At 45.2% G+C, this 13,840-nt stretch overlaps 1 protein-coding gene across 1 annotated transcript in view; it reads left to right on the top strand.

Annotated features, from left to right (window-relative positions):
* CACNA2D3 (calcium voltage-gated channel auxiliary subunit alpha2delta 3) overlaps positions 1-13,840 on the top strand; it is a gene marked incomplete at both ends in the record, with an annotated part of 792,926 nt that overhangs the window by 608,227 nt on the left and 170,859 nt on the right. Inside the window, 3 exons of the mRNA XM_082637213.1 lie at positions 8,138-8,221; positions 12,723-12,794; positions 13,052-13,113. Of these exons, the coding sequence (XP_082493339.1) occupies positions 8,138-8,221; positions 12,723-12,794; positions 13,052-13,113 (218 nt within the window). The remainder of the gene's footprint in view (positions 1-8,137; positions 8,222-12,722; positions 12,795-13,051; positions 13,114-13,840) is intronic.

The following is a 13,840-nucleotide window of genomic DNA, read 5'->3' as shown; positions in this document are numbered from 1 at the left end:
TCAAGTGGTCTCTGAAATCTTTCTATCAAATCGGCTTTGGAACATGGCACATTTCCATTCTAAAGAATTTGATGCAACTTTTTGAAACTTTGAAATTCATTCTGAATGCTGTCTTGCATCTAACCCTTGCCCAGGAAGCTTTGAAGAGCATTCTGTCTCAAAAGTGTTCTAACCTATTAGAGTAGCTGTCTCCCAGGCGCCCGCATGCATTTTTATTTTGTATGTAGCCTTCATGTACACTCTTCTTTCTTCTCTGTGGAGAGGCGGTCTTTTCTTAGCATCACTCTTGCACCTGAGTCAGCAGGTCTGAAGGTGCCTCTCTCCTGTCCCATCAGAGTCCCCGTCCCCTGTCCCTTTGCTAGCGCAGCAAGTTCTTCCCACCCCAGCCACTCAGCGTGATGTTCATGTTTATGACTAGCTTGCTATTACAAGACAGACTGGCTTTTTGAGGAGGAGAATTTAAATCCAACCTCTGTGTAGTAAGCCACATTTGACCTGCAAAAACGATGGTGGTGGGGCTGGCCACCTCCTCCCCACTCACAGTGTGTGTGACTCACTCCAGCGACTCAGAGGACACTGTTTAAGATCAAGGTCATTCGGATTTTCAAAGTGGCCAGTTAATTGTTGTTTTTTAAAAAAAACACCAGAGCTGTTATACTTTCACAGCAATCAAAAGGATTTTGTAATCACACTAGAAGAGCATGTATAACTTTTCATCTTCGAGACACTTAAAGGCATTCATTAATAGGAGCACAGTACCTTTTAGAAAAAGGGAAAAGCTTGTTGTCTCGGCATGCCCTTGTTGCCTCTCTCCCACCTTCTGACTGCCTTTATACATACCCTCATGGCCCTGTTTCCCTCTGGTGTATCTGGGCGTCTCATCTTCCCAAGAACGCAAAGGATTTCAGCTCTGAATACAGATTCATCAGAATTTCTCTCTTGCCATAGTGCCTATGACATCCAACCATGTGTCTTATCTGAGCTGTGGTGGGGTCACACAACCAGAGGGTCACACTTTTGCTGGAAATCCTTTATCAGTGATACCATCAGGTACTACCAGGCTTCTCTGAGGCCTCGAGTTGGATATTGGTTATTGGGCATCGTGTAAATACGATATTGTATGTTAGACATGTGGCATGATCCTTACTTACCGTACTCACACAATATTGTACTTGTTCTTAACCTAAAGCTGATTCTTGCACCCCTGGCCATCAAGGTTAGTTTCAAGGCAGCCCCAGTGAGTTGGCTGTTAACAGAGACATGAATGGCTGGTGGGATTTGGCCAAGGCGGTTCTGCCACCATTAACATGCTGGCTACTTGAAGTGCTATCAGTGATTGCCCTGAGTTAGTGAGTTATGAGAAGGGACCAGCTAAGGGAGGCAGTGCAGAGGGTGGTAAAGACTGGAGGCTCAGAAAGCAGGCAGAGTTGGGAAGGAATCAGACTCCAGTGCCTGCTAGCCATGCCACTGTGTGACCGACATCCCTGGGCTCTGCGTCTTTCCCGTCTGTGAAGAATTACTCCTCTCTTGGAGTTGTGAGAATTGCAGGAGATACACGCACAGCGCTTAGCATCGTGCCTGGCACAAGAAATGCCCTCTTCAAGAAGAATGATAGGGAGTTGAGGGGGAAGCTAGCCAGCAGAAAAAAAGAAATTTGCTTTTTTTTTTTAAAGCAGTCACTTGGAAAGCAGAACAGATTGGTTGCTACATTTTATAAATTCCTTGCTGGAGAAACAATGAGCTTAGAAAACTGAAAACAGTAACCGCTTCAAAATACATGCCCTTTGGGAAAGATAGCAGAATGTCGGGTGGCGATCCCTGGGTTGTGGTAGCGAGGGCAATCTTTTTTCCATTTCTTGCACTTTTCATTATTTTTCAAATTTTCTAAAATGAGCAGTTGTTACATGTATAACCGGGGTGGGGGGGATCTTAAAAAACTGTAAACACTTAAACCATTTAGACCATAGCCAGTAGAGCAGGGGCTGATACCACTGAGACTCCCTTTCCCTATGGCCATCTCCTCTGGGGCAGGACGTGCTGTGACAGTCAGAGACCTTGATTTGCAAATTCTAGGGGAAGAGACCATCAGCCTGTCATCTGGCCACCTGGCCTTGGGACCACGTCCTTGTTTGAGACCCTTCCCTTTGACTTTGAGAAGAATGGGCCCCTGAGCCAAGCTGAACTGCCTCTTTAAAGGACTAGAAGTATTAATAAACAGCTGTACTGTTAAGGACCGTTTTACCCCATGAACGTCATCTCTAGGGATGAGCATGCTGACATGCATTGCCCTATTTCATCAGTCGGGGCAACGTCAGCACTTACTGGTGCTGTCTGGGTGGCAGGTTGCCCCAGCCCTGTTTGTCAGGACGTCTGCTGTGCTCAACCATTTCTGTGCCCATTTGTTCCTCGTGGCAGCCCTGTGAGCTGAGTGCTCTTACCTCCATCCTACAGAGGAGCAAGGCAGGCTCAGAGAAGCGCAGGTTAGCCCTGGGCACACAGCTTGTAGGTGTAGGCCAGATTTGAACCAGAGTTTCCCTCTGGGGCCCTGGCTTTTCCCTGCTCTCCTTACTGGTCTGGTGAACCGTGATCTACAATTGGAGGGCGGAAGATGATCCTTCTCAAACAGCTTCTCCATGCTTTCCCAAGGCTCACCTGGGCCTTGCTCAAGGCCTGATAAATAATCGGTGTCCAGCAGTATTTTTGGGTATGCGTATGGACAAGTGATTGAATGAAAGAGTGAAGGAATGAAGAGCCCAGTGGCCATTAGGTCCTCCTCTTTTGTACATGGAGGAAAGAAGATGTGCCTCCCTTCCTTCTCCTGAAATGGCCACTTCAGCCTCTGAGACAAGAGGAGACTCAGGGCCTCAGAGGAGGTGGTGAAGGTATTCACCAGCTGAGGACCGTGACTGCCTCCCAAGAGAAACATCTGCCCAGACAAAGGCTGGCTCCCAGCCCCTGGCCACACCCCTTCTCCAGATGGCATTGGCTTTGGGCAAGGCCTCTTCCTCTCCAGTTGTGGGCCTCCCACCCCCAACTCCTTCCTTCCTGTTGGCAGCATAGAACAGCACGTACTGTTTATCAATTATTAGCACACATAATATTTGTTTCACAGAGGCTGCATGGATGTGTGTAGCTGACTTCCTTTAGTCCTTCCCAAAGGAACACAGAGAAAGCAAAGGCATTTTTGTATTGTTCAAACCCACATGAACATGGCCATCACCTCAGCCCATCGCATTCTGCTTCCCCAATCAGTCTGTAGGTAACACAAAGGGGCACTCACATCCAGACAATTAAACACTGCCAGAAAGGTTTTGGCACTTAAGGCAGACCCCCGATGGTTCTGCTGGCTCCTCAGATAGGTGCCCTTCTTGCCCCATCCTCCTAGGCCACAGGCTGGTTTGTGTGTTCACCACATCTGGCCTTTATTTGAAACTCCACCTCAAAGTATTTCATAGCACAGAATATCTTTCCTTATTAAATTCTCCCCCACATATTTTTTTCATAAAACAGGCACCAAAAACTACAAACCTACCCGTGGCTCTCAAAGTATCTGTTTATAAACCTTTGGAAACCGTTTGCAATTCGTTAATCATATTTTCAAAGGAAGTTACAGTTTATAGATACACTAACAAATGCCATATCCGATGCCTCAGCCCCAGTAACGAGATCCTCACGAAGGGAAAGAGGGAGTGGGGCTGGGGGACCTGGGATTCGTCCCAGGCCAGATCCCAGGGGAGAGGGGCGATCTGGCCTGGGAGTCAGAGGTTTGAGGGTTTAGTTCTTTTTCTGTCACTCTCTGACACTGTGGCCACACTTATGTCCTCCCGGGGGAAAGCAGGTACAGAGGATAAGCCATGCTCAAACACAGTGGACTATCTTGATTAGTAGTGAGGTATTTTGCAAATCACGTGTTTCTAAATAATCATTAAAGTACCAGAGTTTGTGAATACTTCACTTAAAATGTACTTTAAAAATGGTTCATTTAAAAAGAAAAAAGTAAAGATACTAAATATATACAAGTTGGAACTCTGATGAATACTTACACTTGAAACCCAAGCCAGCTTAAAAAAAATCTTTAAATAAAGGGAAGGTGGGTAATGTGGAGAGAATGTGTTGGTACGTGCAACACCCAAGGGTATAAAGATTTCAGGCACAGCTTGATCCAGGCACACACACCGTGCTTTCAGGACTCTCTTCATGTACTTTCTCTGCCTCCTCTGCACTGGTTTCATTCTCAGGAAGGCTCTCTCCAAGTAGTGGCAGAGATGGCCACAAGGAGCTCAAGTTCACATCCTACTGCCTTAGTGATGCTAGTAGATGGAGAGCTACTTTTTCTGGATAAATCCAGGAAAGCATACCAGACTGAGTCTCATTTGGGTTGGTATGAGTTACATCCCCAATCCTGAACGAATCACTGTGTCCTGGAGAGTTGTGGGTGTCCCTCACGTACTCAGGTCACTGGCTTCCTTCTGAACCAGGATGGTCTTGCCTTCGCTATAACTATATTTACTGAGTGTGGGGTCCAAAGGGATTCCCTGTAGGAAAGCCAAGGTGATTACCCTGGAAAATGTGGGGGTTGGGTGGTGGTGGTCCACAGCCCAGGTGTCTTCCGAGTGGAGGTCTAGTCTCTAGCCATCTAGTAAGTTTTCTTTTTCTTTTTTTTTTTTTTGTGGTACGCGGGCCTCTCACTGTTGTGGCCTCTCCCGTTGCGGAGCACAGGCTCCGGACGCGCAGGCCCAGTGGTCATGGCTCACGGGCCCAGCCGCTCCACGAACCCGCGTCCCCTGCATCAGCAGGTGGACTCTCAACCACTGCGCCACCAGGGAAGCCTAGTAAGTTTTCTTAATGGGAGAAAAGATTAGGTGGATTTAGGGTCATCATGCTGGAGTTTACTCATTGTCCTTGACCTGTTTTATCTGTGCAACAGCCTACTGAGTTTTTCTTTTCTTACTCAGAGTAGTCACTCTGGGACACTACTGTTTATATTTTAAAGGAGCTCACTCATTAATAAAGACCCAAATAGAAAGTATTTCATACCTATTTCACTGGTTAAGCAGACATCGTAGAGGGGCATTCCTAAAGTAGAGTTCCAGATGGGGTATCCCCAGTCCCGTCTGTTTCTTTCAATGCAGTTAAAGTAGAGACTTACTGGAATATGGTGATTTACAGACTGGTATGCTGGGAAATCTTCCTTCCCCTCACTCTCTAATCTCTGCCAGTTTCTTGAATACCAATAGTGCAGTGCACTGAATTTCTTGAGTGGTTATTACCAACAATGAAGGAAGATATCTAGGAATGGTCAAAAGTCAAGGGATCTATGTCTGTGGATTCCACTTTTGCCACGTGTCATCTAAAAGGACTTGGGTTCTTTAGCACAGTTCTGAAGTTTTCTGCCAGGAGAGTCTTGAGTCCCAACCTGATGTTTACTACACAAGTATCTTACATACCAAGAGGAGGCATATGAGTGTGACGGTCTGGCACCATCATCTTCAGCAAACATCTTCTGCCTCCCTATGGCTTGCACAATAGTAACCCAGCAAATTATTGAATGGTCTCCTTCATGTCAAGGAAATGACATAGTAGCCAATTGTATACAATGAGCCTGTGTCTTCATCAAGAAGGTTATGACTTTTTCAGGACTCACATTAGCTACATGCATATTAAGGGTTTATTCCATGCTGTGCCAGGGATGTGCTTGCCATTTTACATACAGTACCTAGTTAATTGTCTCAACCTACCTTGGCTGTGGAGGTATTTCTCAATTTTGCAGTTGAGAAAAAGGAAACTTGGAGCAGCTGGGTGCCTTGCTCAGTGTCACATGCCCAGTAAATGGCAGAACCACCGTGCTCTCCTCTTTTAACAAAGACAGGGGAACACCTTCTCTGAGGATGAAGGACCTTGGGGGTCTTTTTGAATTTCTTTAGCAGCGGTTGAAATGACATGAGGCTTAGCCATGAAAATTTGGTCAGGGGCTGTGGGTAGGTAAGGGTGTCCTCCTCCATACTGGCTCTGTGATCTTATTTAACTTGCTATTTAATTTGATATTTAACTTGCTACAGGCATCATGGGCAATAAATTGACTGTAGATAGGCAGAATTAAGAGTGATAAACCACAATCAAGTCCTTGGGAAAGAATGAAGCACTGTTTAATTGACTTATCTCTTTAGGACCTTGTGCTTGCTAGGTGTCCAATAAATGTATGTTGAATAAGTGAATAAAGGAGGATTTTGAAGTGACCAATGGAAGAACTTCCTCCAAAAGACAGTATATACCTAGCACTAGGCTACCCAAGAAACTGTGAAAGTTCTGCCTTTAATGGTCAGAAGCTGGGCTGTAGGAACTTCTGGGATGCCTAGTGGCTCCCAGGAATGGTTCTTACCAATATAGAACTTGAGGGCCATTAGCACAGATAACAGAGGTCCAAGAATGTCCAACTCTAGCTCCTCGGGGGACAAGTGGGCTTCTCAGCATCGTGTGCCCCTCCCCCCTCCCCCCTCCTCACCTTGAGAAGAGGGTGACAACCCTGCTGACCTCTTTCCTGTCCCACAGGCTCAGCCCCAGGCTGACTCTCTTGAGGACCACAGCTTCTATGCACAGTGAACTTTCCACAACAGGATCCAACTGTGAATCCGCTATCGTTTACAGCGGCTTCTGAGGGAACCATTTTGCTTCCCCTTCATCTGGAGTGGATCTGATGTCATAAAACTGACCGTGACTGTCTGTTAATTGGAAACCTGAGAGAAGGGAGTGGAAGGGCAGTGGACCAAGGTTGTCAGAGCCCACTGCCCCTTCGAGGCAAGGCAGCCTTCCTGGGTGGTGAGGGTGGGTGCTCTCCAAGGACATCTCAGAGTTCCTGAAATGCAGCCCTGAGGGAAGACAAGATGGCAGGAAAACGACTGGGCCCTGTTTGGCCTCACAGTGACGGGAGACCTACCCTGTCTGGCCACTCTCCCCTAGATTCCACTGGGGGCCGGTTTGGACCTGTTTGGTTCAATACACCAGCAGTGATTTTCTCTTCCACACCATGTGCCTTCAGCACCTGTCTCCATGGTAGCCGAGCAGTGTCCAAAATGGTAACCTGTGGTTTGGGGTTCTTAAAACACCTATAGTGATGCTGTGTCTCATTTAGAATCCTACGAATTAAATCAGAAGATGACTAATTTAGAAATAAAAGGAAAAAAGAAAAAAACTATACATACATATGTATTTTTTCCAATATGCCATCAGCCATATCCTATGAACTGGCAAAGGGGTTGCTTATCCTGAGCCTGCAGCAGAGGGCAGACTTTCCTACATTATAAACGCAGCATTAAAGGCCCTAGATACAGGAACATCCAGACGCAGGATTGTCCAGTTGATAAAATGTAGGCTTGCCAGGTGACTAACACCAGTGATTTAGGGGGAAGAAAACTCAAACCACTTTCTCTGTTATTAATGCACTCATCAGCTTTTCCAGAGAAATGCCCTAATGGCCATTAAATCTGGTAGTGATTCCCAATACCCACATGTACTCCAGGTAAAGTAGCTGTGCTTAGCTCAGCACTGCTGTGGTCAGTGTGATAGCAAGTAGAAGGCTGTGTGTCTGCGAAATGTTACCAGGATGTTGAGCCCAAATGTGGAGATCAGTACTTTTGTTTCCTGGCCAAGGAGTATGAGGTAGGTATGAGGCAGGAGGTAGGGATGGGAGCAGTATAAAACACAGAGGGATATAACTAGATTTTTTGTAAACTATTTAAGATGCCCTTTCCTGTGTCTTGAAGGGGTGGGCTTTAAAAGTGTTGGAATTGAGGAGGAAGGTTGCATTCCACACATAGGATGTCCAAGGAGGGGAAAAGCTTTGCTTTGCATCTGGCATGTTTAGAGGTAAGGAGTCCGCTAGGTAAGTTCATAGGGAGAAAAGAATTGGCTTGTATACTCCCCCTAGCTGGGAGCAAATGTTTACAGGTGACTGGGCTTGGTTTTCCTGCCACAGAAACCCCAGGACCGCCCCTGCTGCTGGGCTTCTCACTAGTACCCTCCACTCACAGTCCTCAGGCATGAACCAGGACTTCGGATGATGAAGGTTGTCCTGGCCAGTGATCTCATGGAAATGTTTTCTTTGTTTGTCATTTGTTTTCTTTTCTTCCCCTCCTGCCAGTATGAAGAAGGGAAAAAGCGGAGGAAACCTAACTACAGTAGTGTTGACCTTTCTGAGGTGGAGTGGGAGGACCGCGATGATGTGGTAAGTGATTTGTTTTCAAGCCTGGTGAGAAGGGAGCTCCACTGTACCCTCCTCTGTACCTGGAGGCTGCCTGGGAGCCAGCCGAGAGTCCCACCAGAGGGACACCTGGCCACCAGAGGGTTGCGGAGACCACGGGCCCTTGTACCTGTTTGGAGTTTTGTAATGCTCCCACCCGTAGGTCCACTTGCAAACGGGCCAGCCACCCTGCCTGCTTTGTGCAATCTGCTAAAACCAGCCCTTTCTAGGCTCTAGTCTCTTCTGCACCCGATTAATCCAGACTCCTCCTCAGTGCCATTAATGGGATCTGTCTCCCTCAGGGGAGCCTGGCCAGAGCCTCGCCGGGCAGCTGCACAGTCAGGGCCAGAACTCACCTGTGAGGGTGTCAGCCCAGGGCTTGGCAGAGCCGCTCTCCTCCTGCTTGGTTGGCCACCCTGTTTCCAGGGCTGCCCCAGCCTTTCCCCTTTCCAGGCCACACTGCAGTAACACATGCTTGTTTCCTACACAGATTCAGCCTGTGGGACTGTATCAAAGGCTTTCCTTATGCCCACGACTAGGCCCCGTCAGTCTTCTTGTTCCTTCCTCAATAAATCAGATTTGTTAGACATGCCACCTTTTGTGAATGCAGGCAGACTGTCCTTAATTAAATCCTAACTTCCCAGGTGTTCCTATCTGGACACTTGCTCTTCCCTTTCTCTATGGATTCTTCGTGCCCAGGCTATGTTTCTCTGCCTGCAGCTCTCTGATTTGTCTGGAGTCCTTTCTTGAGCTTCATCATTGAGTCAGCAGTGTTTCTATCCCTCCCTCTGTCTTGCTTTCCAAAGGGATGTTGAGGGGAACCATTTGAAACCTGCAGGCTGGGTTCTCGTGCTAGAAATATGTCTGGCATCACAGTCCTCTTACTGCTTGCTTTTCCTCTCTTCACATCCTCTGCAACCTGGATGTCTCAGCTAGCATAAATCTCTGAGTTTTTTCTTTGCCTATAAAATGCAAGAGTCATATCTGTTTTAGAAATTTAACCGATTTCCTTCTTCATCTGGACTCAGTCTTTTTTAAACCCCATTCAGATAGAGTAACTTTGCTGTTTGATACAAAGTTATTTCCTCATCCATTCTCTTTTCCCAGGTGCCGGTGACCTGACATTGTGTCAGCTCAGTGACCTGGTAGAGTTTTATATCTTCTTGTTCTCTAAACATTGTCATCAGGATTCACGTCTGGGTCTTTTAATTGTACTGCACCTAATGTACATGTCCTACCCTTTCAACCTGCTTCTACCAAGAAGCAAGCTAGCACAGTCCTGAGGAATGCAGTTCAGGTATTAGCCTGCCTGGGTTCAGACCCCACCTCTGCTATTTGCTGGCTGTTGGTCTCAGACAAGCAATTATCTTCTCTACATCTCAATTTTGGTTTATGTCCTTTTTTTCTCTCAGTAAAATGAGTATGATGGCAATAGTACCTACCTCACAGAGCTGTTGTGAATACTAAATGTGTTACTGTAGTGAAAAGTGTCAACATCAACGTGGTTGCATGGACACAGTGAGCATTCTGAGTGGTAACTGTTATTAGTATTATTCTCAGCATCATCAACCCTCATTCTCATTAATGAACGTCGGTTGCTAAACTGTATCATGAAACTTTAAAGGGTGCATTCCATTGTTTTCCTTTCTCTTTCCTCTTCACTTTATCAGCTGCTTTATTTTGACTTCACAGGATCCTTTTGTTTTCTTTCCCAGAAGGTTTGAACCCTGTCATCAACATACTTCCCATCCTTTCATCTTTTACATTTTAACTGATATGGGAGGCAAGCTTGATGCTCATTCATACTTGGGAGTCCCTGCATCCAGGAAGCAGGCCCTCTGCTAGTTAACACTAGGCTGACACTCGCACTTCTCCTTTGCAAGTTACTTGAAAAGATGTATTACTTGGCTCATCTGTACCCCAGTTGTCTAGTCATTATCACCTGTGCCCAAGTTAATTTCCCATGAGCTGATATCTCCTTTTACTAACAACGATTTGACAAATGCTTTCTGTTTCCTTGCTCTTTTCTTCCTTTGTCATCGGATTCCCAGCCTGTGCCATGTTCTTTACCTTCATCTGATTCCCAGGACTGAGTTCTGAGTGTCTACCTTCAGAGTTCCCACACCTCCAGAAAGTTCATTGCTCTTGTTCTTCACCAGTTGGCCTTTGGTTGTCTCTTTTGTTTGGGTCTCTTGTCTCCTTGGAAATAAGGTACATTTGAGACATGAATTCCTTCACTACCAACGTGCTTGATTGGGAAAATCCAAGTCACCATTTCTCTCCTAGGAATTTGCACTCCCTTGATTAGAGAATTCTGGAACCTATACAAAGCATCTCTGTGAAGGCTACACAAGATCCCACATGCCCATGTGTCCACCAGTGGGGTTTGTATGTAAGTAGCAGAGGGCAGACTATAGGTCAAGATCTGGGAAAGACCAGACAAGCAGAGCCCGCTGAGGAAGAAGCAGCATGAGTCTGCCCAGCTGCAGAGAAGTTCTTGGAAGGAGCATCCTACTTCTCTTGGCAGCTAGGATCTTGTTGAATTTAATGACCACATTTATAACATAGACGCTGTGTACTTCCAAAAAAGTTATGAGGTCATATCTGTGTCAAACAAACTGGAGTTTGAATCCTAATATTTTGAGCTATTGAAAGGGGTCTGACATTAAAGAAAAGGGAGAAGGATGATAATGAAGATGATGATGATGCTGGTGAGGATGATGGTACAGGACAGGTAACATCTATTGAATGCTCAGGGAATACCAGGCACTCTTCTACACATTAGCTCATCTAGCTCCCACTACAACTTTGTGAGACAGTCTGTGCTGTCATTAGTTCCATTTTGCAGGAAGAGAATCTGAGGCACAGAGAGGGTAAGTGATTTGGTCAAGATCATAAACCTCTGGCCCCAGTGTCCATTTCTGAACTCCAGGGCTATCCTGTCTCAATGTTCAATAAGTGTAATCTATTTCCATTATAACTGAAGAAAAGGGAAAGACTAGACTAATCATCTAAGTATCTGCCTCCAGAAAGCATTAGTGACCCTGGCCTCGGACCCTCCCAGGTCCTGACGCTGATTGTTCTGTGCTACTGGGAGTTGGGGGTGGGGTGGCACTGAGGCATGGAGAAGCTTACCTAATCTCTGACTTGCCTGGGGAATGTGAGAGGGGAAGGTCCCAAATGGCTTTAGGCAGGCACCAGAAAGAGGAAAAATGAAAACCATGTCAAAGATAAATCGAGCCGTTCTTAAGAGTTAGAAAGTAGACTTAATTAGGACCAGCTCTCCCCATCCAAAACCACAAAAGTTAAAATGGGAAAATATTTCCAGAAATGCCCATTATGTGTTGTTAAAAAATATCTAGAGTAAAATATATGTTTTATTTTATACATGCCTCCAGCTAAAAATTATGCTTTTACTCTCTCTCACAGAAGATGAGAATATGAACCCAAATCTAGACAGCCCCACATCAAATTTAGGTTGCTTGCAAGCACTGTAGTTCTCTATCAGCCAGATCTTATTCAAGCTCCTCAAAGGAGAAAAAGAGGGGAAAAAATTTAAAAATAAAAATAAGAAAATAAAAACAAGCCGTGGGGCTGGGAAAGAGCCTTTCCTGACAGGCTGTGGCATGTCAGCATTTGCTCCTATTTCATTAAATGGCTTTCCCGTCGTCTCCTATTGGTGCCCATGACGGCACATCTTTCATCACTGTGTCTGCTGTCCTTCTCTGAACTCACGGAAGGGCCACAAGTAATTAGCAGAGATCAGCCAGAGGTGGGGGAAGGGAGGGAGGCTCACCATTCCCAGATGGGACCTCCAAAAATCAGATACAGAGTTGCCCTGTTCACTGCCCATCAGCCTCAACCAGGCCTTTCACTGGCCCAGATTTCTCAGAGTGTTTGAAGATGATTCATGCTGTGAAAAACTTAATCTCTGTCTTCCAAATGGTTGGCTTTTAAAAAACAAAAACAAAAACAAAAAAACTACTGTGTAGGAAAATACCTTTAACTTGATTATGTTTTGAAAAATGATTTCTACATGACAGACCAATACCCTTTTTGAAAAAGTAACTCGTCCCCCTTGCTTCTTTTTTTTCCCCTTTGCTTCTTGAGTATTTTAGCATTTGCTGGGGGTCCGTTCTCTGACTCTCAGGATTTGTCAACATTGCAGAGGCTTTTTTAGTCATTGTTGCCCAGAGGTTTACACGAGCACCCCAAATTGAAGTTGATGGTCATTTATTTATTGTTGTTAACCTCTCTTCCCCTGGACAAGAGCAGTTGGGTGTTTATTCTTCTGAAGCCCCATTTCAGAGGTCTGAGTGTAGTATGCAGACTTACTGCAAAAGTACCCCAAGAGTCAATGGGGAAACAGCCCAGCTCTGTCATACACAAGCCACCAAATGTGCTCCCAAGCTGGAGGGTGGAAGGTGTCCCAGACAGTATGGTAACCCTGGGAAGAACTAACTCCAATTTTCTTTTATCATTTTAGTTAAGAAATGCCATGGTGAATAGAAAGACCGGGAAGTTTTCCATGGAGGTGAAGAAGACAGTGGACAAAGGGGTACATTTTTCTCAAACATTCTTGCTGCTTAGTTTAAAACAAACCACTGTGAAAAATTAGCTTTGAAAGCTCTATCTGGAGTAAATATCTTTCGCTGAGATCATTTTTCTCTTGTCTTTACTTATCTCAGACAAGATTCATGTAGTACTGTTAACCTGATCATAGTGTGTCCATTTATTTTTATTTATTTCTGAAAACTTCACCTAGCAGACTAACCATGTTTTCTTTTCTCTACGACTTTTTTTTTTTCAATCTAGAAACGGGTTTTGGTGATGACAAATGACTACTATTATACAGACATCAAGGGTACTCCTTTCAGGTAGAGCTGACCATAATACATGGACATTCCATCAGACCCATCAGTTGTGTTTGTACAAAACCTGCTGACGCTTTCAGAGCTCATCATCTGAAGATAACCAAACACCCTGCCGAAAGGCCGGAAAGAGTGAGGAAGGGGCTTTTCCCAGGCTGCTTTTGCTTTTGTTTTCCAGAAGGGGAAAGATGGTTCAGGCTCACCTAGGAGAACTCACTCAATTTGTCATGGCTTTGCATCTCATTATCAAGCAAATAAGCTTCTGGGGTTCTAACTAAGGGTAGATAGATAAATTCAGAGGGTTACCGGGGTCCTTAACCATCTAACTTGCTGCCTTTTATTTCCATGATCCTTCACACTTGGAGGTAGCATATTCATCCCTACATGTTGTGCTTCCGTTTTAATTTCTCTGAACTGTTCTGTGCTTGTCTGCCTTTGAATCCTGTTATTTCTCTTTATAACAATCCTAAAAAATGCATTTGCCCCCTTGCCTGCTTTCAGAAGTGTATGTGGCATTCTAAAGTTTCCTGCTATTAACTTATGTGATAACACTTTTTGTAAAAAGTTATTTTGGTAGGGCTTCTTTGTGTTCCTGAACTGGTGCCTTGCAGAGCTAAGGAGAGAAAGAATTTACTAACTACAGATTAATCTTTAAAAAAAAAAAAAAAGTGGCATTGTTGTCATATACGGCCAGGGATCATGGGTGGATTCCATTTGGAGCCAGAACAGTTGA

Source organism: Mesoplodon mirus, assembly GCF_964341445.2.
Source record: "Mesoplodon mirus genome assembly, chromosome: 12".
Classification (NCBI taxonomy): Eukaryota; Metazoa; Chordata; class Mammalia; order Artiodactyla; family Ziphiidae; genus Mesoplodon; species Mesoplodon mirus.
Note: the sequence above shows the minus strand (reverse complement) of the source record. Positions and strands in the feature narration are given on the sequence as shown.